This window comes from Schistocerca cancellata, chromosome 5 (assembly GCF_023864275.1).
Source record: "Schistocerca cancellata isolate TAMUIC-IGC-003103 chromosome 5, iqSchCanc2.1, whole genome shotgun sequence".
Lineage (NCBI taxonomy): Eukaryota > Metazoa > Arthropoda > Insecta > Orthoptera > Acrididae > Schistocerca > Schistocerca cancellata.
In genome coordinates this window covers 36,420,073-36,445,101 of record NC_064630.1, presented here as the reverse complement: position 1 = coordinate 36,445,101, position 25,029 = coordinate 36,420,073, and the positions used below count along the sequence as shown (strand labels likewise).

The 25,029-nt window shown below is 37.3% G+C and overlaps 1 protein-coding gene across 1 annotated transcript in view; it reads left to right on the top strand.

Annotated features, from left to right (window-relative positions):
• The window catches only part of LOC126188351 (uncharacterized), a 260,603-nt gene that overhangs the window by 171,608 nt on the left and 63,966 nt on the right, over positions 1-25,029 (top strand). The window contains exon 8 of the mRNA XM_049929950.1: positions 6,317-6,580. Within this exon, the coding sequence (XP_049785907.1) occupies positions 6,317-6,580 (264 nt within the window). The remainder of the gene's footprint in view (positions 1-6,316; positions 6,581-25,029) is intronic.

Genomic DNA, 25,029 nt, shown 5'->3' with positions numbered 1-25,029 from the left:
CATGACCCGCAGTTCTGGGTGATTTTTCCCAAAATCTACCCCTTTTCCTAGACCTCTTTAGTCCTTTTCCTTCACCCTTCTTTCTTCCCCTTCAACCCTTCTGCCTGAAGAAGGAGCCACTGGCTCCAAAAGCTTGCCATTTACAACCGTCCTTTATGTGTGTGTTCTGCTGTCAGTTGGTGAGTAGAATTTTTATCTATCCAATTAAATAATTTTGTCATTAATTGATTGTTTTTGTTGTTATAATAAATTTCTTTGTTATACATTATTGTTCTCTATTTTAAGCAATAAGTATTATGTTTTTGGTCATAACAATTTTTCTGAGGATATTATTTCTGGCATTAAGTGCAAAAATTATTTAAATAAGCCCACACTTGGATGACCCCCAGTCAAACTGTACTCCACCCAAATCCTCTGTTACCAGTGTAAGGAGATGAACAGTGGTTTTTAAAAAAGTATCTGCCCCTTTCATGTAGGGAACAATCTATGATGATCAATGTGAATAAACTAGCACCATTCATAATCAGTCATTGGTTTACTTTACCCAAGCAGCCTTTAATGGCTACCTGTGCTTGTTAATGTATAACTTCACTTGTTCCACATACTCAAAGGCTTTTCTTTGTGATGTAGTTTACAGGCAGCAGTGTGTGAATGAATGAACACCAATAGATGAGTAAAAGGCAGTTCAGGAGTTGAAGCCATCATAAAGACTTTTACAAATGAATGAGAACAAGGACACAAAGTATTCTTGCATAGAGACAGGCCATAAGGATATTATCTGGTGTCAATCCTGCAAATTAGTATAGGCAACTGTTTAAAAAATTAGGCATACTAGTAACAGCCTCATAATACATTTACTCTCTCAAATGAATGTTGTTGTGAAGACTCAGGCACAATTTGAAAATAATAATAGCATTCATATGACACAAGGAACAAACAATGGAATATCCAGGATGGAATGTGGCAATATTATCAAAAGGATAGTTGCTACTCAGTATGTCATGGAGATGATGAGTCGCAGATAGGCAACAACGAAAAGACTGTCATAAGATAAGCTTTCGTCTCAGGCCCTGTTGGCCGAAAGCTTATTTTGTGACAGTCTCTCTGTTGTTACCTATCTGTGACTCTGCATCTCCACTATTTGGTGAGTAGCAGCTATCCTTTTCATAATATTGACACTAGGGACAAAAATAGGCTCCATTATACATAATTTAAAAAGAAAGTAGCAAAGTGTGCAGCCATAAAAATATTTGACCACATCCTTTGTGAATTAAATGTACTGGCAGACAAGGAAAGCTTGAAAAATTTAGTGAACTCATTTCTCCTTGACAACTACTCCTACTATGTAGATATATTTCTGAGTAGATAGTATGTAGATTCATGTGGTTGGGTTACAGTTATCAGATTGCATTGTAGATTAAAGTAAAAAATCCCATTGTGTAAATGGGCAGCATGCAGCAATGTTTTCATAGAGAAAACTTAGCTCATTTGCTAAGAAATGGATAGGACAAACTTGTTAGTGTAATCACTGTATATGAGGCTACCTTAATTTTATATTTTGATATTGTAAATTATAATTTTTTTATTGTTATTGAAATCTACCATTTTATTTCAATTCTTACATGATGCATCACTTGAGTCATAATTGTTATCAGTAAGGAGATTTTTTTTTTATAAGCTATATTATTGGAAGCAAATGATGTAAATATATATTACATGCACATATGTTCCACTTTTGTGTTTACTACCTATTGGTATTTTTTAAAAAGAAGGGTAATCAAACCATCCCACTACTTTAAGAGGAAACAATAGAGCTTCTATGAGTTTACTGAAACAAGATTTCTGTTAATTTTCGAACCATGTTTCCAATGAATATTAAATACATCAAATAAAAAATTTTATGATTTTTCTCTATGTTTTCAAAGAACAGAAATGCAGGAATAATCAAAGAATTAAATATGTCAGATATTTCTTATTCTTATTTTCTACACCAAGAGGTTGAGCAGCTTTTTAGTATGGTACATTCATTCATTTGTTCATTCATGCATCATGTTCTGTAAATTGTATCAGGAAATAGATCCTTCATGGATATCAAACAATTCATCACCACCATTCTCTGAGTTTTTACCTTAGATGTACTGCACAGATGCAAGTGATACAACATGATTGTCAGCACTTTCCTGCTATGGTCTCAAACCTCCATTTCATGGTTTCAAAACCACAGCTTGTTGGTAATAATAGCCCAAATGCTGCCACCAAAACTATGGAAATTGCTACAGTTCATTGAAGGTCATATCTAAGATCTCAGTTTCACTGATAAATAGTTATAACTATGGCTAGGACTTTTTTGACCTAAAACTCACCATAACATGCAATAAAATATGTTGTTAGACCAAAAATTGATAAAAATATACATAATAACACAAAAATTATGACCTAACAATGTTAAAATGAGATGAAATTTCTGTTTTTATGTAAATTAGTAAGTCAGTTTATGGTAACCATTTACTTAAGCATAAAATGTACACGAGAAGCAAGTTAAACTGTAGAATTTGATGTTGTTGGAGGCTTTTTATCAACATCAGAACAAAGATAATCTACTATTTTTATACAGTCTTATTTTTACTTCAATCTCCAATTTATGAGCTTTGAGTCACTGTATATATAAGACATTTAAAATGGACAATATCATTTGAATCTAAATGATTAAGAGAACTTTTTACTTCACAAAAATCACTCAAATTGGTTGCTGTGTATGGATACCCTTCATTTTCTACTAACACCGTTTCCATTTTCTTTGATACTTCTTTTACCACTTTACTACAAATAGCTTCTAATTTACAAACTTCCAGCATGCTGGTGTAGCTGTGGGTCAACAACATCTGTTAATCACTACAATGGAAAACCAGTCCAAAGTTGCAAATTTTAATTTTCATTCACATGACAACTAGTTTCAGGCTGAGACCTAGTTAGAATGATTTGAAAATGGGTCTTGGCATGAAACTAATCATTGTGTGAACACACTGTGTGAATAAAAAAAAGTAAAATTTGCTGCTTTGGACTGGTTTTTCACTGTACTGAGCTTCTAATTTATCACAATTTTTTTCCTTTGTTCTGTCTGCTTTACTAGGTGGCAGTTCTGACTGCTCCAAAGTAGTAATGGTAGCAGGAATAAATTCAGAATTTGATTTTATGTACAAAAGTGTGACTGAAATTTCAGTGTTGGACTATTTCTTGGCCAACTGAAGCAGCTACACTGCTATTGAATGAACCAGTTATGCTTTTCATAAAATTTAAGTTCTGGCAGGCAACAATCTAGGACCCCCATCTGGGTGGGTATGAAATATCTGTATCTAACAATTTAAGTCTACCAAATCAGGAAAGTTGCTACTCATCATAAAGTGGAGATGCTGAGTCGTGATAGGCACAACAAAATGATTCACACAATTACAGCTTTCAGCCATTAAGGCCTTTGTCAGCAGTAGACACACACACACACACACACACACACACACACACACTAAAGCAAACATAACTTGCCTTAATGTCCAAAAGCTATAATTGTGTGAATCATTTTGTTGTGCCTATCACGACTCAGCATCTCCACTTTATGGTGAGTAGCAACTTTCCCGCTCTGGTATTGTTACATTCCATTCTGGAGATTTTCCATTGTTTGATTTAGCAATTTAAGTCTGCAACACATGAAGCAGCTTTCAAAAATACCTTTCTGACACACTAAATGTACTATGAATCTCTTCTGCAACTGTTTGTGAGGCATGAGCTAAACAAGTCATCTGCCCATTACTGTTTAATGATTTTAATAAATCAGCATCTTTCACCATTTAAGGCACAGCATCCATTACAAATAGTAGTTTGTTGGTTTATTATCATGCTTAATGCCTTTGGGACATACAGCACCATAAATGTGTCAAACATTTTACTAACAGTGGAAAAATCAACTTTTTCCAAATATTTATCAGGAACTTTTCACCTGGACATCTTCTTCCAAAATCCCCACAATGACATTTGCAACATATCTTTCCAAAGAGCCTGTGGTTTCATAGTTTTGTACCCACATTTCTTTATTTGCAACACAATATCTGAATGGCTGCATTGTTGCTTTGTAAATTTGACTCACATAATCCTTTCTTAATGTGGAAAATTAAGAAAGAGATTTCCCTGTGTGTTTTTCTAAGAATTCATGAAATGTAAATACATAAAACTGCAACCAGTCACTTTTTTGAATAGTTAGTTATTATTCCATGAGCCGGTTTTGAACCTTTTTCAGGTTCATCTTCAAATGGTTCAAAAATTGGTTCATGGAATAATAAATAACTATTCAAAAAAGTAACTTGTTGCAGTTTCGTGTGTTAACATTCAATTAACAGTCACAGATTCTAAAATATTTGTAATGAATTCATGAAATTTTGGATGGTTCTGTTTACTTAAGGGAATGCCAGCACAAAGAAATGCTTTACAAAGTTCTTCATGAAATAAGACTGATGGGATTTCCCTGGAGCATGTGTTGCACTGTTCTCCATTTTCAATCTGTTACATTTCATATTTGTGTTTTCCTGTTGCCACATGCTGCTGAACGTTAAAAAACTTCTCTGTAGTTGTACTTACACTGCACAGCTTACAATAGAGTATTTTAGCACACCAGTCAAAAATATTTTATCACTGTATTAAGACACAGATTCTTGTAATTTTACTGGAATACTTTGTTTCACTGTCAGCATTTTTTTCTGAACTATAGTACACATGCTTCAGACTGTAAAAAGACTGAAAACACAATGAGACATTCTTTGCCATTCAGGGTCCACAATAGATTAAGTTACTACCTGAAACTTCCTGGCAGATTAAAACTGTGTGCCGGACCAAGACTCGAACTCGGGACCTTTGCCTTTTGCGGGCAAGTGCTCTATTGACTGAGCTACTCAAGCACGACTCACGCCCCGTCCTCACAGCTTTAATTCTGCCAGTACCTCGTCTCCTACCTTACCATTTTCTGGGAAACAAAAAAAGATGGGTAATTCTAGAAATGTAACATGAAATAAAGAATTTGCAGGAGGAGAGTTCTCACCTCCTCAAAAGTATATAAATGTAATGAATATGATTATTTACTTAGTAAAATATATTATTTCAGAGAGAAATGGTCATATATGCATAAATAGGACTTGACAGATTACAGTAATTTATTTAGTTTTTCCATAACAAGCAGTTGTATGTATTTAAGGAGCACGTCAGTCTTACAAAAAATGTGCGTCCTATCATAGAAATCCTAGCCCTAGTTATAGCTCCACATTTGTAATCACCCTCATTTTTAACTGTCTCCTCTGTTTTTACTCACAGGACATCATCATCATCATCATCTGTACATTTCAGAGCACAGATATAAAGATGTTTCTGAGGCAAAATGTCAAATCTCAAGCCCCGAAAAGGGCACGCACTAGAGATCTACCAATTTCTTGTTGTATGCTGTCCGATGTCATTCAGTACACTGATTTGATTTCAACAGAGCACGGTCAAACATTTTGTTCTAAAAAAAAAAAAAAAAAAAAAAAACAAAAAAAAAAAAAAATTATAGCTTATGTTACCCAGCTTTTACTTCATGTCAAGCCCATTTTTATTTTTAAGAAATGTCATACAATAATTTTTGTTTGTGAGATTTATTGCTTTCCTGTTCATATTTTTGAAGGAACTATAGCCTGAGGGGGCACTGAAGTTCTACAAACTGTGTAATAAATATTAATTTGATTTTCATTTTCTTTTCAGTAATCTTTTCCCCCAATGTAAATTTGAGTACAGTAATACTGATGTACTTACTATATTCAATCCTTTATTCAGTGGTCTGAGATATCTGTTCCATATGACTCAGAGTACCAATTTCACATATTGTATTCCAACAGCTTTACTCCCATCTGAATTGAGGTTTTGAAACTATTGTAACTTTTTGGTAACCATATACTGAGGGATCCTCATTTTCACAGCATTTGTCCCCATTGTTGTTTAAATGTTTATCTTACTGTGGTACTATTTTCAATATTCATTACTTCCATAGTTTTTATTAGATATAGCTTCTTCATTCTAGTTAATTTTTCAGTTCTTCAATCCTTCTCAAAACCATGTATTTTCCTATAGTTTTATAGGTCACACAAGTGTTTGATGCAATACAGTATTTTTTTTTTCAAACTCATCCTTTTTAAAATATTTACTTTTTCTTGGACATATTGTCACAATTTCATTCCTTCTCACTTTGTCTAATATCTTTGTGAATGCAACAAGAGAAACCTTCAGAAATATTTATGTTATCTAGACTGATGGACCCACCTGCAAAGCGAGCAACACTTGAGAGGGATGTACCACTAATACCAGGTGGCAGAGCAACTACAAGTGAGGACCACTTGCCGACGGTTCCCAGGGAACCAGTAGCTAAGCGATCAGCTAGTCTCACTAGAGCTGATGATCAGAATAAGCAAACTCTAGTCATTGATATCACAGGTAAACGTGGGAATCTCAAGGCAATGTCACCTGCTGGGAAGCCTGATGTTCCTGAAAATTTAGGGGATGCTATTAGAAGGTGAGATGTATGATCTACATACATAAACATAAACTACTATAATTAGGTTACATTTATTAATGAAATCCTGATGTGAAAAGCATGTTGATTTATTGTTTATAAGTAATAAGTACTTCTCAAATGGTGTTAATTGCTCTTCTTCAGTATTTGTTATTAGACCAAAAAGTTTGCCTAGTCAAACCCACTACAATACAGAATATCATAACATTCTGCAATATTTTAATAACCACCATCATCCACAAATATTATTACACTGAGGCAGACAAAATGTGTACTATGCTCTCACAGGTTTTCTGAGTGTGATTAATTAAAATGTAAACTAGTTATTGATAGTTCCATCTTTTGCTGTTAGTTAAATCTTTTGCTGTTTCACTTATCCTTTAGATTAAAAATGAAAACGGAAACATTATCTCATTTTATTTCACATTTTTATCATTGTATGGTATTTCAACCATCAATTGCAGGGAATCCATATGATCTTTTACCATGCAAAAATGCCCATACCATGAAAATGATACCTAAGGTAACTTATTTTGCTTTCAAATGCATCATAGCATCACCACTCTCTCTGAGAAAGCAATGGAACACTTTTTCTCTTATTTCATATTTTCCTGTGCCATTATATACTGAAGAACCTTGTGTATTCATCCTGTTTCTCTTTTTGATTAAACATTTTTTATTCTTTCTGTACATCTTTTGTACTGTTTCTTCCTTCCTGTGAAATGTTCTAGTGCTCCCCATCAACTGTTCCTGTGGTATAGAAATTGGCACCTATTTTCAAAAAGAGCTGAAGTCTGCTCACCTCAATTCTGTTGAAGAATTTACATACTGGAAAGTGACATCAAACATCAGAATTAAAAAGACTTCTGCTCTAATTGGACATTATCCGTGGAGAACAAGCCATGATTTTTGTAAATCTTGCATAATAAATATTTTTTGTTACAATATTTATGGAGAATCTGTCATTTTGAAGGTACAAAGGATACTAGGGCATTTATGAAATACAGCTTCATACATTTACTATTTTTAAAATAATTTTCATTGTACTCAACACCTATCCCTATCCTTTTAAATCACTGCTGAAAGCTGTTTTGAACTGTTCTCTATTGTATGTTGTCTTTTAGGCCTCTTTTCTGCAATCATAACATTACAAGTAATTACAGTAACTAAGATGGAATATATCCCATACTACTCGAGTTGGAACATTCACCCTCCTACTTATAGGATAAATTTTCACCAATCTGTTGGGACTTTGTAGTGATGGGCGATCAACTGCCTTCAGTGTGAATGGATAACTTCAAGCATATTTATGACCTGAGACCAGCATTGTTCTACATACATTCTCCTCATGACAGTTCCTTTGGTGTTGAATATCACATGTTTCAATACTCCACTTGCAGCAAACAATGCTCCCACACTTTTTTTTCTTAACAGGCAGTAATTTTTGAACTGCAGTGAATGCATCATCAGCTTCAAGCATGTCTTCCTATTTTGTTACTTATTTGGAATACTGCAGTAAAAAAGTCATTTATGACTGCCACAATTATATCACTCACACAGAAAGATGAGCAACCTGCAAACATTTCTCCTCAACATCCACATCTCACTCAAGGAGTGTGGTGCTGACAAATAACGAAGTCTCCCTTCTTCAGTGTGGCTTTATGGAATGTGTACATTGCAGGTCCAGAGAAGCTCAGTGACTCATCATCTACTTTGAAATATGACAGACACTCATCTTCCTGAAGTAGTTTCTATACTGCTATGACATTCTCTTCAGTGGCTGAGGAAGGAGGTCAACCTTATGGATGAATGCCCTCTGTTTTGCAGTTACAAGCCTGACACTCCCTAAGTCAGTGGAATATGGAAGAGCAGTATGGATATCTACTCTAAACTCTGAAGGAATTTTTTCAAAGCACTGTACCACTGCTAGATGTTGATATTAACAATATTGCAAAGACACTCACTACTCTTCTTTCATCCACTGCAGCATCTCTTGATGCTAACTCATCAATAGATAAATGGTAAAACAGGTCTTTTCTACAGTAGATCAAAAGATGCACAGAAGTAGGTGTTGACACACCCACCAGTTTCCTCATTCTGCAAAAATTTTGCAGATACCATAATAAATGTTTGACCATCCAAAATGTGCACCTGACCATGAGAGCAACGTTGAGGGATGTTGTACTCCCCAACAAAACAGAGTAAGTCATCACGTATTCAAGGTAAACAGAACTGAAAACTAAATATATGCTTTTATAACACTCCAAAACTGTGCCAGGTACTCTAGCATGACACTAACTAACCTGATTTGTTTTTTATACATGATTTCATTTCAGGTAAGATGTAATGTCTACAGCATAGTCATGCATAGCTTATCACATATTTTAGGCAGACAAAAAACACTACAAATCATGAAACTTCCTGGCAGATTAAAACTGTGTGCTGGACCGAGACTCGAACTCGGGACCTTTGCCTTTCGTGGGCAAGTGCTCTACCAACTTACTAGGAAAATTTTTATCTCCTTGTGGAACAGCTTTGCTTTGCAAGTTTTTACTGTGTGTGGCACTTTGTTGAACCATATCTGCCCATTAATATAAGGAGTATTGCCAGTTATTTTTAATGTTGTCCTCTGCCTGAAGTAGTTACCCTTACTTCTAGTATCATATTAAAGTTTATCACTACACTTATTTACTGTGAATATAGTAAGTTTGTACAAATATAAGGAATACATTTTTAAAAGTTTATGTTGGACATATGGTTCATGGCAGAACTCTCTGACCATAGTCCATACATTAACCTTAGCTTCTGTAATACTAATACTCTATTCGGGTGCAGGTCTGCTGCAAAGTAATACAGTTCAATACCATTATTAAAAAGAGTATAAATTGTTTCTTAAGGTTTGACTTGGAACTATTTTTGCCAGTAGGCCTATACCATACAAGCTACTCCTGATTCTCTCACATGCAGAATTAATGTGGTTTACCTAATGAAGATTTTAGTCCAAGTGAACATCAAGATATTTGTTATCTGCTTGTACTGATGCAATACCATCTACATTGTTTATTTCAACCTCACGAGGGTCATCTTTTTTAAATACTAATAGCTAGGGTTTACCTGGGTTTTACTGATGTTAATGTTTAGGTCTTGGTGTAGAAAATATATGGTTACTTAAGTAACACCCTTAGAAGCAACTGACTGTAATGCCTCAAAGTCTTGCTCATAAAATAAGAGGGATATGTCATCACCATTGCTTACTAGTTGTGAGATGGAGCATTGTGTCGTATCATTGACTTAAACCGAGAAGAGGAAGGGGCCAAGGATTGAACCCTTTGGCACTACCTTGATTACTGTATCCCTAGAAGACTGGAAATCTATGACTGTATTATGTATTCTGTGTGAAAGTTAAGTACACTGCTTGTGATTAGTTAAGTATGTGAACAGTAACTGCATAGAAGACTGTTTGATGTCTTATGCCTTCAATTTTTTAATGAGAAGCCCATGGTTGGACTGAGTCAAAGGCTTTGGAAAGATTTAATAAGATTCCCATTGTCCTAATTTTTTTCATCTAGGAGGATATACACTTCATGGAGAAATTCAATAACTGCAGCTGTTGTGCAGTATTCTTTCCTACAACCATGCTGTATTTCTGTTTGGAATTTTTTGTAAAATAAGGAGAGTACTGGGTCTTGTGCACTGCTTTATCATGCTTATTTTCAGATCACCAGACTAGGGTAAATGTTTTCTCAAATTACAATTTATGAGGTAGATTAATGGTTTAACTATTTCTTTCGTGCATTTTTTTAACTGCAACATTTGATATACAATCAGCTAGCTTACTGTCTGTTCTTTAATGTGATAATTCTCTTGCTCATCAAATGATGAGCCTTTACAAATGTCTGCTTGTGTCTGTGTATGTGCGGATTTATATGTGTGTGTGTGTATACCTGTGCGAGTGTATACCTGTCCTTTTTTCCCCCTAAGGTAAGTCTTTCCACTCCCGGGATTGGAATGACTCCTTACCCTCTCCCTTAAAACCCACATCCTTTCGTCTTTCCCTCTCCTTCCCTCTTTCCTGACGAAGCAACCATTTGTTGCAAAAGCTTGAATTTTGTGTGTATGTTTGTGTGTCTATCGACCTGCCAGCGCTTTTGTTTGATAAGTCTCATCATCTTTGTTTTTAAATCTATTTTATGAGGTTCATAAGTTTTGCTTTACAGACTTTTTTTAACTGGGTTACATTTTTATTAGAAAATATGCAGTCTTGATTTTTACAGGACGTCTAAATCATGAATATTCTGTCCAAGTTTAATAAGGTTGGCTGGAAGTCACAGCTTGTTATTTATTCCACTCTATGTGTTGGTCCTGTCTGCATTTCTTTAGTTGGGTGGCAGGAGTTGAAGTACCTCAGTAGAGTAGTGTAAGATTCATCCCATTTGTTATCTGACTCTTCCACATTATAGATGGTGTCCCATCTCTCCTAGCTAGTTTAATTTTAAGAGGGTTGATGTTACTGTTATTCACTTCTCATTTCTTTCCAAAAGTTCTGTTATTCTTTTAGGAGCTGATTTTCTATATTCTATCTGTAGTACAAGGTGGTCTCAGTAATGAAAGTCTACATTACTATCGTTAACAGTGTCTTCATCAATTTTGTTAATTATTTCCTAATCTGTCCTAGTAGAACTAGAAGCTGAGACCCTGGTGTCTATGGAAACTACATTTTTAAGACTGTATGAAGTTAATGTGTCTATGAGTTTCATGTTAGCTATTTTGGTAGAGTCTGCATCAGTTGTAAGGTCTCCAAGTACAGTTAAGGTCATTGGGACCAGTTTGCCTAATTATGGTACTGAAACTGGTGAGAAAATGATTACATCTGCACAAGAGGGCCTATATAGTCATATTACATTAAACAGTGGAAAATCCAGGATGGGATAATGATAGTATTAGATTAGATTAGATTAGTTTTTCGTTCCATAGATCCATGCTGATGAGATCCTCGTGGATGTGGAACATGTTAATTTTTTTTATTTTTTAAGCTGAAATAATAATACTAATAGTATGAATATATACAATACATCATTTGTTTCTATTAAAAAATTCATCAATGGAGTAGAAGGAGTTGGCCACTAGTAAGTCTTTCAGGCCCCTTTTAAACTGATCTTTATTTGTAACTAAATTTTTTATGTTTGCTGGCAAATTATTAAAGATGAGTGTTCCTGAGTAGTGGACCCCTTTTTGAACTAAAGTAAGTGCTTTTAAGTCTTTGTGCAGATCATTTTTGTTCATGGTATTGTATGTGTGAACTGAGCTGTTTGTTGGAAAAAAGGGATATATTATTTAGTACAAATTTCATTAAGGAGTAAATATACTGAGAGGCAGTAGTTAGTATACCCAGTTCTTTGAAGAGGTTTCTACAGGATGTCTGTGAATTTACTCCACAAATAATACATATTACACACTTTTGGACTCTGAAAACTTTTGTTTGACTTGAAGAGTTACCCCAAAATATTATACCATATGACATTATGGAGTGAAAGTAGGCAAAGTATGCAAGCTTTTTCATATTTATGCCACCTATGTCTGTTAACACTCGAATTGCAAATACAGATTTGTTAAGGCGTTTCTGCAGTTCTGTGGTGTGCTCCTCCCGACTGAATTTATTATCAAGTTGTAATCCCAGGAATTTAAGACTGTCAACTTCTTCTATCTGCTCTTCTTCATACTTTATGCATATGCTGGATGGAAATCTCTTACAGGTTCTGAGTAGCATATAGTGAGTCTTTTTTGAAGTTTAATGTCAGTGAGTTGGCTTTAAACCATTTATTAATATCCATGAAAATATCATTAGCAGATCTTTCTAGAACTACACTCGACATACTATTTATTGCAATACTTGTGTCACCTACAAACAAAACAATCTCTGTCAGTGTAGCTGATGAGAGATCATTAATGTACACTAGGAAAGCAGTGGCCCTAAGATGGATCCTTGTGGGACACCACATGTAATTTTTTCCCATTCTGATGATGACTGATGACTTAATTCACTAGTCCCTTGCACTGACACCCTTTGCTTCCTGTTAGCGAGGTATGACTTGAACCATTTTGCAGCACTGCCCGTGACACCATAGAATTCTAATTTATTTAAAAGAATGTTGTGGTTCACACAATCGAATGCCTTTGACAAACCACAGAAAATATCTGCTACTTGTAACTTGTTATTTAATGAATTAAGTACATTTTGACTGTAGATGTAATAGCCTTCTCAATATCAGAACCCTTCAGAAATCCAAACTGTGTCTTGATAATATATGGAAAAGATAGACTGCTACTCACTATATAGTGGAAATGTTGAGTCATGGACAGGCACAACAAAAAGAGCTGTTTTTGTGTGAATGTGTGTGTGTATGTTGTCTATTTCAGAAGAAGGCCATCTGGCCAAAAGCTTACATGTTTTGTAGTATTTTTGTTGTGCCTGTCTGCGACTCAGCATCTCTGCTATTTGGTAAGTAGCAATTTGTCCTTTTCATAATATTCCTACTACTTCAAGTTTTATTACATTGGCTCCATTCTCTTTTAGTTGGATTACGATTCCACTCACTTCCCTCTTCTCTATGCTGCTCTATAAGTGCAAGTTCCTTAAACTGAATATATCCGTTGACAAAGACTGCCAAACCATTGCCTTACATTGTTTTCTACAATAACTGTTTGCCAATACAAAACCATCTAGCTTGTAGTATCTAATTTCATTACATTTTAGACCATGTTCGGTTAATACTAACAAATGGGGCAAGTACTCATTTACAAACATTTGCAGTATACTGAGTTTATTTTGGGATACTGCACATTCAGATGCATCATCATAAGTGGTGTCTGGATTTCTTCTCATTTTATATGTCTGTGGAAGTTGCAGTATTCTGTGAGAGAGAACCAAGATTATCTTCACTGTTGTACTTAAGGACTCGTACAAATCTAGTTTGTGTTGTTGATCACTGCTGTAATGTTTCTTTACTGAAACAGCTTCATGAATATGTGCTAGGGCTATTGATTTGCTCCTGTTGCTGACTAGGGCACAGAGACATTTTATTTCACTCACTGATCATAATTTGCCCTTCCTGTTTACATGTAGTCCAGTCTGAGTGTGTCCATCCCAGTTCATTTTGCTAACAGCTATTGAGTTTACATAGCTAAATTTTTGAAATCATTTTTGTGGCACTGAATTGTGGATCTCTATTTCCTTATTACCACAAGACCACTCTAGAGGGTCATATCATACAGGTAAATTTGTTACAACATTGATGTTGTGCAATAACTCCCTGTAACTCCTCAGTGCTGACTTGCTTTTGTTTCTATATAGTCATTGACACCACCTGTAGACGCAATACAATCATCTTTGTTTAGTTCATTTCTATGGTTAAGTTTTCAACCACAGAACTGAACGTTGCTCCAGATTTGATATTAGCAAACACAGAATGATCAGCATTCATATTTTCACATAGGGAAACAGAGTAACTTTTTCTGTAGCTATCAGGCTGAATTAGGAGGTTTTTTGTTTTCCTTGCCACTAAAAAATTTGTGTTCGGAGCTTTGTAGGGTGTCTTATTGTGTATTGTTTTGCATGTGCTGGTAGTCGTTTTGTAGTATGGATCTTGGGAAGGATACTTAGATAACACATGTGAAGGAGTGGGACTTACACACTCTTCTTGCTTGTACAGTTACTTTGGTAAACCACACTTATGCTGTGAAAAATGGATGCTATTAGCTTCACTGCCATGGGAATTATTGGTGAAAACATTTCTTGCATGCGTGTTGTCATCCTTTGTATGATAATGAAAGTAAATTTTTTCTTCACAGTTCAAGCTCAAAGTGACAAGAAGCAAAGCTCATTTATTGGCTAATGGTGTAACATATGGCATCTTCATTAATGAGTTCAAGGGAGAAAGTCCATCAATTCTGCTATCACTAGTGTATAAGAAAAAACAGATTAGGATGCATACAATCCATATAGGCAGTCACTTTTTCCTCATCCAGGAAGTGAGTGGTATAGAACAGAAATTTGCTAAAAATGGTATTAAGTATTCTCTGAAACATACTGTATGGTGGCTTGCAAAGTAGGTTTGTAGATATAATGTGCTCTGGGAATTCAGCATTCTGCAAAGCATGCAGGATTTTTTAATTAAATACAAATCATTTGAATGAATATACTAAAAGAATGATACTCAGTTGGTATGAAATCAGCAAACAGATTAACATGTGCTTGTCATAGCATTAGAATTCTGATTTTGAAATTGTCGCACAAAGTGTAAGACTTGGCAAGCTTTTTAATGGTTCCTTGACCAAGGAATTTTGGAAACTATTGGTCTAACATACTGTTATTGCATTAGTTTTAAAACATGGTTGTGGAGTTGAACAATGACTGAATGTTAGATATCTTGTAAAGCAGTACAGTGGTATCTATGTTTCAATGAGTCTTGCATGTAGTTTGCACTGTTTTATGTAGCAGTGGATAGTTGTGTAAAGATAAGAATATATGGCCAAGTAGACCAGACTGGCCCATTTGCTCGTAATACAAGTGCGATTCTTCTTGGAATACTGGCATAAAACGATTGTATAGTCTCCAGTGGAATGTTATGCCACTCTTTGATCAGAACCTCTTCTAACTTCTGTAGTGACGAGAGAGGCAGAAATCTGCTCCAGAGTCTGCGCTCTAATACTGCCCAAAAGGATTCAATAATGTTAAAGTCTGGGGACTGTGCTGGCCAGGGAAGGTGCTGCGGTACAGTTGCATGCTCCTCATAACAAGATTGTGTTGTTCTGCCTATGTGAATGGGAGCATTATTGTCCTGAAATATGGGATCACTATTGGGGAACAACATTTGAATCATGGGGTGCACCTGATCATCTAAAATGTTGACATAATCATTGGCAGTAACATGGCCTTTGAGAGTGATGACAGGATCAGCATAATACCATGGTATTGCTGCCCACACCATCACACTTCCACCTCCACACTTGACCATTGGAATCAAGCAATCAGGATTGTAGGCTTCTTTTGGCGTTCTCCACACGTAAACCCTGCCTGATGTTGGAAATAGTGAAAACGTTGACTCATCAGATCATGTGACGTGCTTCCAGCTGTCCTGGATTTATGCTCCTAAAACCATGTTTTATGCTTCTTTGTATTGGTTGTCATCACTAATGGTTTCAGTATAGCAGCTCGTCCATGAATATTCGCTGTATGGAGTTCTTGGCAGACAGTGTTGATAGATACAGAGTCTTGAAGATGGGTATTGATCTCTGCAGTCACTTTAGGTGCTGTAGTTTTATGTTGTTTTTACAAAATTTGAGTTAGTATACGACAATCTCTTCATTTAGTTTTGATTTGCACTCGCTATTATGTTTACATGATGATGTCTTTCCATGTTTTGTGTAGGTTGTCATGACTGTTGAAACAGTTGCTCTTGAACCATTCAATAATTTGGCTGTCTTGGTTACTGATGCTCCAGATAATGAGGCCCCCCCAGTCTTCCCTCTTTGGAACTCTGTTAGGTCTTCCATTGTTCGTCGACCTCAGCCTCTGAATGCAAATACAAAGTGTGTACTACTCATAAACAACCTGCACTGATGCCTAGTCAGTACTGAACATGCACAGTCCAGTGCAACATGTGCCTTACCTGCATTGTTGACCATCAAACACAACCATTCTATTACCAGCACTGTTCACATTATTTTGCCTATTCCCTGTATGTTCCAGAGCATGTAAATACAGTGGAACATTGTGAACTCTGTATATACTTTTGCTGATAATGCAGCCACATGATCCTGATAAATCTCTGGCAGCACTCCATAATGTGTGTGTGTGTGTGTAGGGGGGAGGGGGGGGGGGGTTGTGACTACCAAAGTTTGAATAATTCTAGCAGCTCTCTATGATTTGCAGGTTTGTGTATTGTAATAATCCTGCTGATTGTTACCTTCAAGTAGCTGCATAAGGAGCTATTGCAAGATCTGTGGAGGGAATACTTTTTATCAGGTTGTTTGCTGATAAGAGGTTTTGCTCATATTGTGGAATTAATTTTCAGTGTTCGCATCTGTCATTAACAATGTCCGTTATTGACAGTTATTGCCATTAAACCCCATGTATTTCTGTTGAGGAATTTAAAAGTGTCCCTAATTTAGAAGTGTTCATTAGGTGAAATATTCGCCATAGCAGTATGATACAATAAAATGCTGCCAAAAAAATTATCCTTAATGCCTTCTTTCTGTTCCAAACAAATCCTTGTATGATGAAAGTGCATAAGTAGCAAATTGGTCAGATTAGACTGGCCATGGTGTTGAGATGTCAGCTCTGTGAATGAAGTGTATTTTGGCACACAAACCAGTTCAGTTGTGATTAGGAAAGTGTTAAAACGGTTCATGTAGCCAATTCTCAAAAATTAATAGTTTATGGTGAAAGTTTCAATCAAAATTTTGCGTCACCAACAAAGAAAATCTACAGTTCACTGGTGTATATGTTGAAAAACAGCAAAATTTTACAATATATATCTGTTGTACATCCATCATTAATAAATAATTATCAGTTCTGTATTTACAGTGTGATGCAAAAATAAACCATAAGTTCATCCTGCAGTTTTAGAGTAGGTTTAGAGTTATAGGATGGTGAAGATCAAAATATCACTTAAGGGGACGGCCATAGAGGCAATACAAGTGTATGCACCACAGGTGGTTTGGACTTCTGAGGAGAAGCAAGAGTTTGAAGAGGAAATGTAGAAGCAGAAGGGAAGGAAGAATGCGATAGTAATGGGGGATTTAAATGCACACATTGGAAGAAAAAAAAAGACGAGGCTGCGAAAGTGTGCTTGGACCAGAGGGTTGGGGCTGCCGAAATGAGGGAGGTGAAATACTATTCGAGTTCTCTCAAAAGAATGGCTTGCTGATTAGGAATTCTTGGTTCAAGAGAAGAGAGAGCAACAAGATTACCTGGTACAGTCAAGACTTAAAGAGGAAATCAATAGTTGACTACTTCCCATACAATAGTGAGATGAATAGGAATATCATTGACATTAAGGTAATACAGCCTTGGATAGTGACCAACGTTTGTTGGTGGTAATGAACCTGAGAGGGAGGATAATAAAGGGACAGAAAACCAGGAAAGATGTATAAGAGTACGGAAGTTGAAGGAGGAAGAAAGCAGGCTACAGTGCCTACAAGTAGTATAGGAAAGCATCCCAAAGATGAACCAAAAACAGTAGAAGAGGAATGGGGTAGATTCAAGGGAACATTAGTAAGTGCAATGGAAGCAATATGTGGGACGACAAGTAACAAAAAGAGATGGAAAGAAACACCCTGGTGGAATGATTAAACAATGGATATAATACAGAAGAAGAATAGAGACTTTAGGGTATGGTTCCAGAAGAGAACAGTAGAGACAAGAGGAGAGAATAAAGCAAGAAAGAAAGAAGCAAAAAGAGTGGTGGCAGAGGAGAGAAGAAAGTGGATGGAACAATGGACCAGAATGATGGAGGAGGGTAGTGAAGGTTCAAAAAAGGTGTTATATGGGATGATTAAAAGTAAGAGGAAGAACAGTATGGCAGATTATGTCTGAATGGTTAACAAAAGTGGCCAAGATGTAGAGAATAAGGAGGAACTCAAGAATATGTGGAATGAGTATTTTGAAGAACTCCTGAACCCGAATGGAGATCTGGATGAGGAAGAGCAAGCTGAGGAGAAAAAGAGGAAGAACAACAAATGGAAAAAGGACCTTACATGGGTAGAAGTGGAAGAGGCATTGGGCAAGATGAATGGAGGGAAGATACCAGGTCTGGATGAGGTAAGTGTTGAGATGGTGAGAGCAGCAGGAGAAGTGAGGGAGACAATGGGGTTGTATCAAGTAATGAAAATTGTGTGGAGACAGCAGATGATCCCAGAAGACTGGAAGAAGGGAATAATTGTCCCAATCTTTAAGAAGGGAAATAGACAAGAGTGCAAGATCTACTGAGGGATAACACTAATGAATCATTGTACAAAGATTTTTGAAAAAAATTTGGAAGTATGAATTTGGACAAAATTAGAAGGAGGGATGAGAGAGGAGCAACATGGCTTCACAACAGGAAGGTCCACAGTGGATATAATTTTTGCTGTAAGACAACTGCAGGAACAGCATTATGAAAATGGAATTGATCTACTAATGACCTCCCTCGACACTGAAAAAGCATATGATAGTGTACGTAGAAGCAAAGTGTGGAAAGTTCTGGAGAACAGAGGAGTGGCAAAACAGATCATTTGGAGGATAAGGGAATTGTGCCATGGAAGTGTGAGCTGTGTGAAAGTGGGAGGAGAGAGATCAGCTTGGATTGAAGAATGGCTTGAGGCAGGGAAGAGCACTTTCACCATTGCTCTTCATTGTAGTGATGGATGATATAATGAGTACAGTAGCACAACTAACTGGTGAAGGAAGGATGAAAGATATGGTGTTTTCAGATAATCTGATGATTTGGGGGAACAAGGAGGAGTAAGTACAAGAGCAGTTGGATGTATGGGAATGAACAGTACAATAATATGGGATGAAATTTGGTATAAGTAAGAGTGAAATGATTATCACAACAAGAACGAAGGAGAGAGGGACAACTAGAATAACAATTGGTGGGGAACGATTGAGAAGAGTGGAGAGTTTCAAGTAACTAGGAAGACAGATAGAGGAAGATGGGAAAAACAATAGAAAAATAAACTAAGGGGGGAGAAAGCAGAAGCATTTTGAAAGAGCATCAGTAGCCTAATATGGATCAAGGATGTACCCCAGATCAGTAAAAAGGTTATATACTGGTCATACTATGTCCTGATCCTGACATATGCATTCGATCCTGGGTTACGAAAGGAAGACAGAAAAGCAAAGTACAAGCTAGTGAGATGAAATTCTTGAGGACCAGTATTGGAGTGACAAAGATAGACAGGTTAAGAAATGAGAGGATCAGAGAGTTAATGAAGGTGGAACCATTACAGGAGAAGATAGACAAATCAAGGCTGAGACGGTGTGGGCATGTTCAGAAAATGGAGGAGAAGAGGATACCCAGGAAGATACACGAGATGAAACTGGAAGAAAAGAGACCAAGAGGAGGACTGAAAGACAGATGGCTGAAAGGAGTGGAGGAATGCATCCAGAAGAAAGGAGAAGACTGGACCAAGGTGAAGATGGAGAGATGGTGGCAAGACAAAAGACGATGGAGAGGCTTATGTCCCAAACAGAACCAGTCAGAGGCTGGAAACTGTCCAAGATGATGATGATCTTCTCTATGCATGATATTACATTTTACAGTGTATAAGCACACAGATGATATTACTGTGCACTACTGTCGTAGCTTGATGTTAGTGGATGCTGTTTTTCTTTTAGACATCTGTGCTTAGTTGATATAGCTTCTTGAAGGTGTGGTACTGTATCCACTCTCCTAGGTATTAATTTATCCTTGTAGATATCTTTTATAGTTCGATACTCCATTTCTGTGAAAGTTTCAGTGTTTTCAATGTTGTTATCTACACTCCTGGAAATTGAAATAAGAACACCGTGAATTCATTGTCCCAGGAAGGGGAAACTTTATTGACACATTCCTGGGGTCAGATACATCACATGATCACACTGACAGAACCACAGGCACATAGACACAGGCAACAGAGCATGCACAATGTCGGCACTAGTACAGTGTATATCCACCTTTCGCAGCAATGCAGGCTGCTATTCTCCCATGGAGACGATCATAGAGATGCTGGATGTAGTCCTGTGGAACGGCTTGCCATGCCATTTCCACCTGGCGCCTCAGTTGGACCAGCGTTCGTGCTGGACGTGCAGACCGCGTGAGACGACGCTTCATCCAGTCCCAAACATGCTCAATAGGGGACAGATTCGGAGATCTTGCTGGCCAGGGTAGTTGACTTACATCTTCTAGAGCACGTTGGGTGGCACGGGATACATGCAGAAGTGCATTGTCCTGTTGGAACTGCAAGTTCCCTTGCCGGTCTAGGAATGGTAGAACGATGGGTTCGATGACGGTTTGGATGTACCGTGCACTATTCAGTGTCCCCTTGACGATCACCAGTGGTGTACGGCCAGTGTAGGAGATCGCTCCCCACACCATGATGCCGGGTGTTGACCCTGTGTGCCTCGGTCGTATGCAGTCCTGATTGTGGCGCTCACCTGCACGGCGCCAAACACGCATACGACCATCATTGGCACCAAGGCAGAAGCGACTCTCATTGCTGAAGACGACACGTCTCCATTCGTCCCTCCATTCACGCCTGTCGCGACACCACTGGAGGCGGGCTGCACGATGTTGGGGCGTGAGCGGAAGACGGCCTAACGGTGTGCGGGGCCGTAGCCCAGCTTCATGGAGACGGTTGCGAATGGTCCTCGCCGATACCCCAGGAGCAGCAGTGTCCCTAATTTGCTGGGAAGTGGCGGTGCGGTCCCCTACGGCACTGCGTAGGATTCTACGGTCTTGGCGTGCATCCGTGCGTCGCTGCGGTCCGGTCCCAGTTCGACGGGCACGTGCACCTTCCGCCGACCACTGGCGACAACATCGATGTACTGTGGAGACCTCACGCCCCACGTGTTGAGCAATTCGGCGGTATGTCCACCCGGCCTCCCGCATGCCCACTATATGCCCTCGCTCAAAGTCCGTCAACTGCACATACGGTTCACGTCCACGCTGTCGCGGCATGCTACCAGTGTTAAAGACTGCGATGGAGCTCCGTATGCCACGGCAAACTGGCTGACACTGACGGCAGCGGTGCACAAATGCTGCGCAGCTAGCGCCATTCGACGGCCAACACCGCGGTTCCTGGTGTGTCCGCTGTGCCGTGCGTGTGATCATTGCTTGTACAGCCCTCTCGCAGTGTCCGGAGCAAGTATGGTGGGTCTGACACTCCGGTGTCAATGTGTTCTTTTTTCCATTTCCAGGAGTGTATATGTGTAGTACTACTCTTTAAAGGTTGTCACCTGTCAATATAGAAACATCTTTGGTTAGTCCATGGTTGTGTTTGTTGTGCTTTGGTTGTTTTGAGGTGCTCATCTGAGGCTGTCAACTTTCATGGTTTAAAATAAATGTTTTATTTGGTGTTTTATCAATGTGGGAGCAGACCTGCATGGTTGGTAAAGTTTTGAAGAAGTGGCCATAGTACTGCAGCTGATTTTGACAAGAACTTCATGTTACAGAAGTGTACAAGACAAGACAATGACTGATGAAAGCCAGCAAATTGAAAAACTCAGTGGCAAAGAAACTGACAAACCTGCAGAATTATAATGCAAACTGTTTTAGATTATGATGAAATCTTTGACATTTGAATTGTGAGCTGATTAGGCCAAAAGAAAGTGCACAAAATTATGAAACCTTTCTTGCTAAATGGACCAAGGCCAATGCAAAGGCAAGGAAATGCCAAATTCTATCACTTGACACTGAGCCTTTACTTCATGCCAGGGAATCCAGAACTGGCAAAAAATTTGGGATAAGCTGCATAAGATTTATGGTAATCACTTACATGAAAACAGTGAACTGCTTAGACATAAATTTCATGCATCCTGTGGGAAGCATCTGGTGGTATACAAGTTCCTCTAGCCAAATTCGATGATAATGATGGTAATAAAGCTGATCACTGGCACAATTTACCTGCTGAAGAGAGAACATGGAATAAGTTACAAAAATTGTGTTTAAATTAGTAGTGAGAGCAACAGATCATGATGATGAAACTATTGCCGCAGCAAAGATGTCAAAAAGATGGTTAACAGACGCCAAGTGCAACTGAACTTAATATGAAGTTTCTGCATTGAGAATGTCTCATTATAAAAGGAATAAAGATAGAATATGCTTTTCATGTAGGGAAGCAGGTCACACATCAAAACAATATAAAAATTGGTTTGTCTTGTTTTAGGTATAGCAAAAATGGCCTATGAACAAACGTACTAAAGTAGACATGACTGTGCTACATTGACAACAAGTATAATATCATTGGGAGTTCAAGAAACTGTAGCCCCACAGATATTTCATAAATTGAGAAGAAAGTTTTAATGATGAGATGCAATAGTTTTCCTTTTTTTTCCACTGACAGTGGCACAACAAATCATTTAACAAATTAATGTGTTTGGTAAACTACGTAAGAGTCAAGGAAGATGGATAGTCATAAAAATGGTGGCATTTGGTACAGGTCAAATAGATGTACATGAATTAAATGGACAGATATGGACTGAGCAATATTTTGAAGATGTTTCATTTTGCCCAGATGTATCATGTAAACTTATTTCTTTTAAGAAATCCGCATGAAGGAATAAGTTGAAATTTGTGGCAAATCATAGTTATTTTTCAAAAACAATATTGCAGTTGCTGTTGCACAACCAGTGGTGAAAGTGGTCTTTATCATTTGGCTGTGAAGGTTATTCATCAGGAACAGTCTTGTGTTGTTGCTGAAACTGGTGGTATCTTACAGAGATGGCATGAGAAAATGAGTCATCAAAACAAATGCTGTGTGCACAAATTTTTGAAGTATTGTAGCATAGAAACAAAGTATTGTAGCAGAGAAGCAGTTGATAGCACCTTTTGTGCTGGATGCATTGTGGTAACCATCATCGGCAGGTTTTTAGTGAAAGAATGCAGAAACCCACTAAACCTTGAGAATTAGTTTGTATAAATGTTTGCAGACCAATGGAAGAAAATGATATGCAGTGTCAGTGACATTTACTGTTTTTAAGGATGACTTTTCCAGTTTCAGGGAAACACATTATATTAAAGAAAAGTCACCAGTCTTTATTAAAATGACAGAGTCAAGCTGAAATTACCAGAGAAGAATTATGTAAAGATGGCAGCAAGGGGTTCCATAGTAAAAATGTGTATAAGTTTGCTGACTCAACTGGTTTGAAACATTTAATTACTGCACGATATACTCCTGAGCAGAATGGAGTTGCTGAATAGGAAAATAGGATTCTATGCGTGATGGCGCTTTCTTCAACCTGCTCTGCTGAATACCTACAAAAAGCATTGTGAAATGGGGCAATCTTGGTTACTATATACATTTTGAATCAAACTGGCCCCATGAAAATTAAAGGTAAAAACCCACTTGAGATATTTCTGAAGGAAGGTCATATGCTTTGGGAGTGAAATGCTGTGCTTGGATTCCCAAGCAAAAATGGAAGAAGTTTGATGCTAAATCTTCAAAAGCATGTGGGGTTGTTTATAATGATTGTGGTTACCATTTTGAAACTGAACATGAAAATGTTGATGTTGAAGAGGATGCTCGCAGGGACTATATGAACCAATATGTAGTTATAAGTGGCAAAAGAAGGAACAACCATTTGTATGACAGTGACGATCAAGGTTAGAGCAACTAGGAAACAAAAAATTAAGACAAAGCAGCCACAATGGACATGAGCTGGCAAATTTGAAGAAACCATCATGATACTGTAACAATTCAGTCCATCAACCGTGACTGATGCTTCTTTGTGAAACACCAAATAATTATAAGGAAGTAGTGCAGTCCAAAAATTCTAATGAAAGGAAGAAAGCAATTGAGGAGGAAGTGAATTCTCTGAACTAAAATCTGGAGACCAGTTGCAAAACTAAAACTAAGAAGGTGATTGAAAATTTATGTTTTTTTCTACAAAATTAAACACTATCATTGAAGTTGTTCAATATAAGATCTGATTTGTAGCAAAAGGATGTACTCCAAATTTTAAAATAGGTTGGCTGACACATTTAGCTCTGTAATATGATCAGAGACGATTGAATGTTTCTATGTAACATAATTGGTCTATAAGGCAATTTGATGTAAGGATGGAATTTTTCCATGGTGTTTCGAAGGAGGAAATTTACACGTATCAACCAGAAGTCATTGATGATGCTACAATATGTGTATGTAAATTGCTTAAGAACCTGTATGACAAGCATCAAAATGCTGGCTGAATGTATTGTTAAATTCATTAGTGATCTAATTTATGGGAGAGCTGTTTAGATGCAAGTATGTTCTGTATTGAAAATCTGATACTGCTGTTTTATGTTGACAACAGATTGGCAACAGGCTCTATTGATGTGACAAATTTCTCGGACAGCTGGGTAAATATCTTCATACAACTGTAGAAAAGTATGATTACTATCTAGGCTTACAACTCAAGAAATCTAACAAGTGTATTTGAATGCATCAGTCTGTGGATTTGAAGAAAATTTTAAAGAAATATGGCATGATGGATGCAAAACAAATATCTTTGCATGCTGAACCAGGATGGATACATTATGGTATGAAGTCTGAGAAGAATGAAGACTACAATACTGAAGCTTATAATGAGATGCTGATCATAGTGGGGACAGATTCACAAGTTGATTAACAAGTGGCATTCTATTCAAGTTTAATGAAGTTTATGTGCAAAAGTAAATTACAGTTATTTCTTCAATGGAGGCAGAATGTGTAGCTGCAAGTGAAGCTCTGAA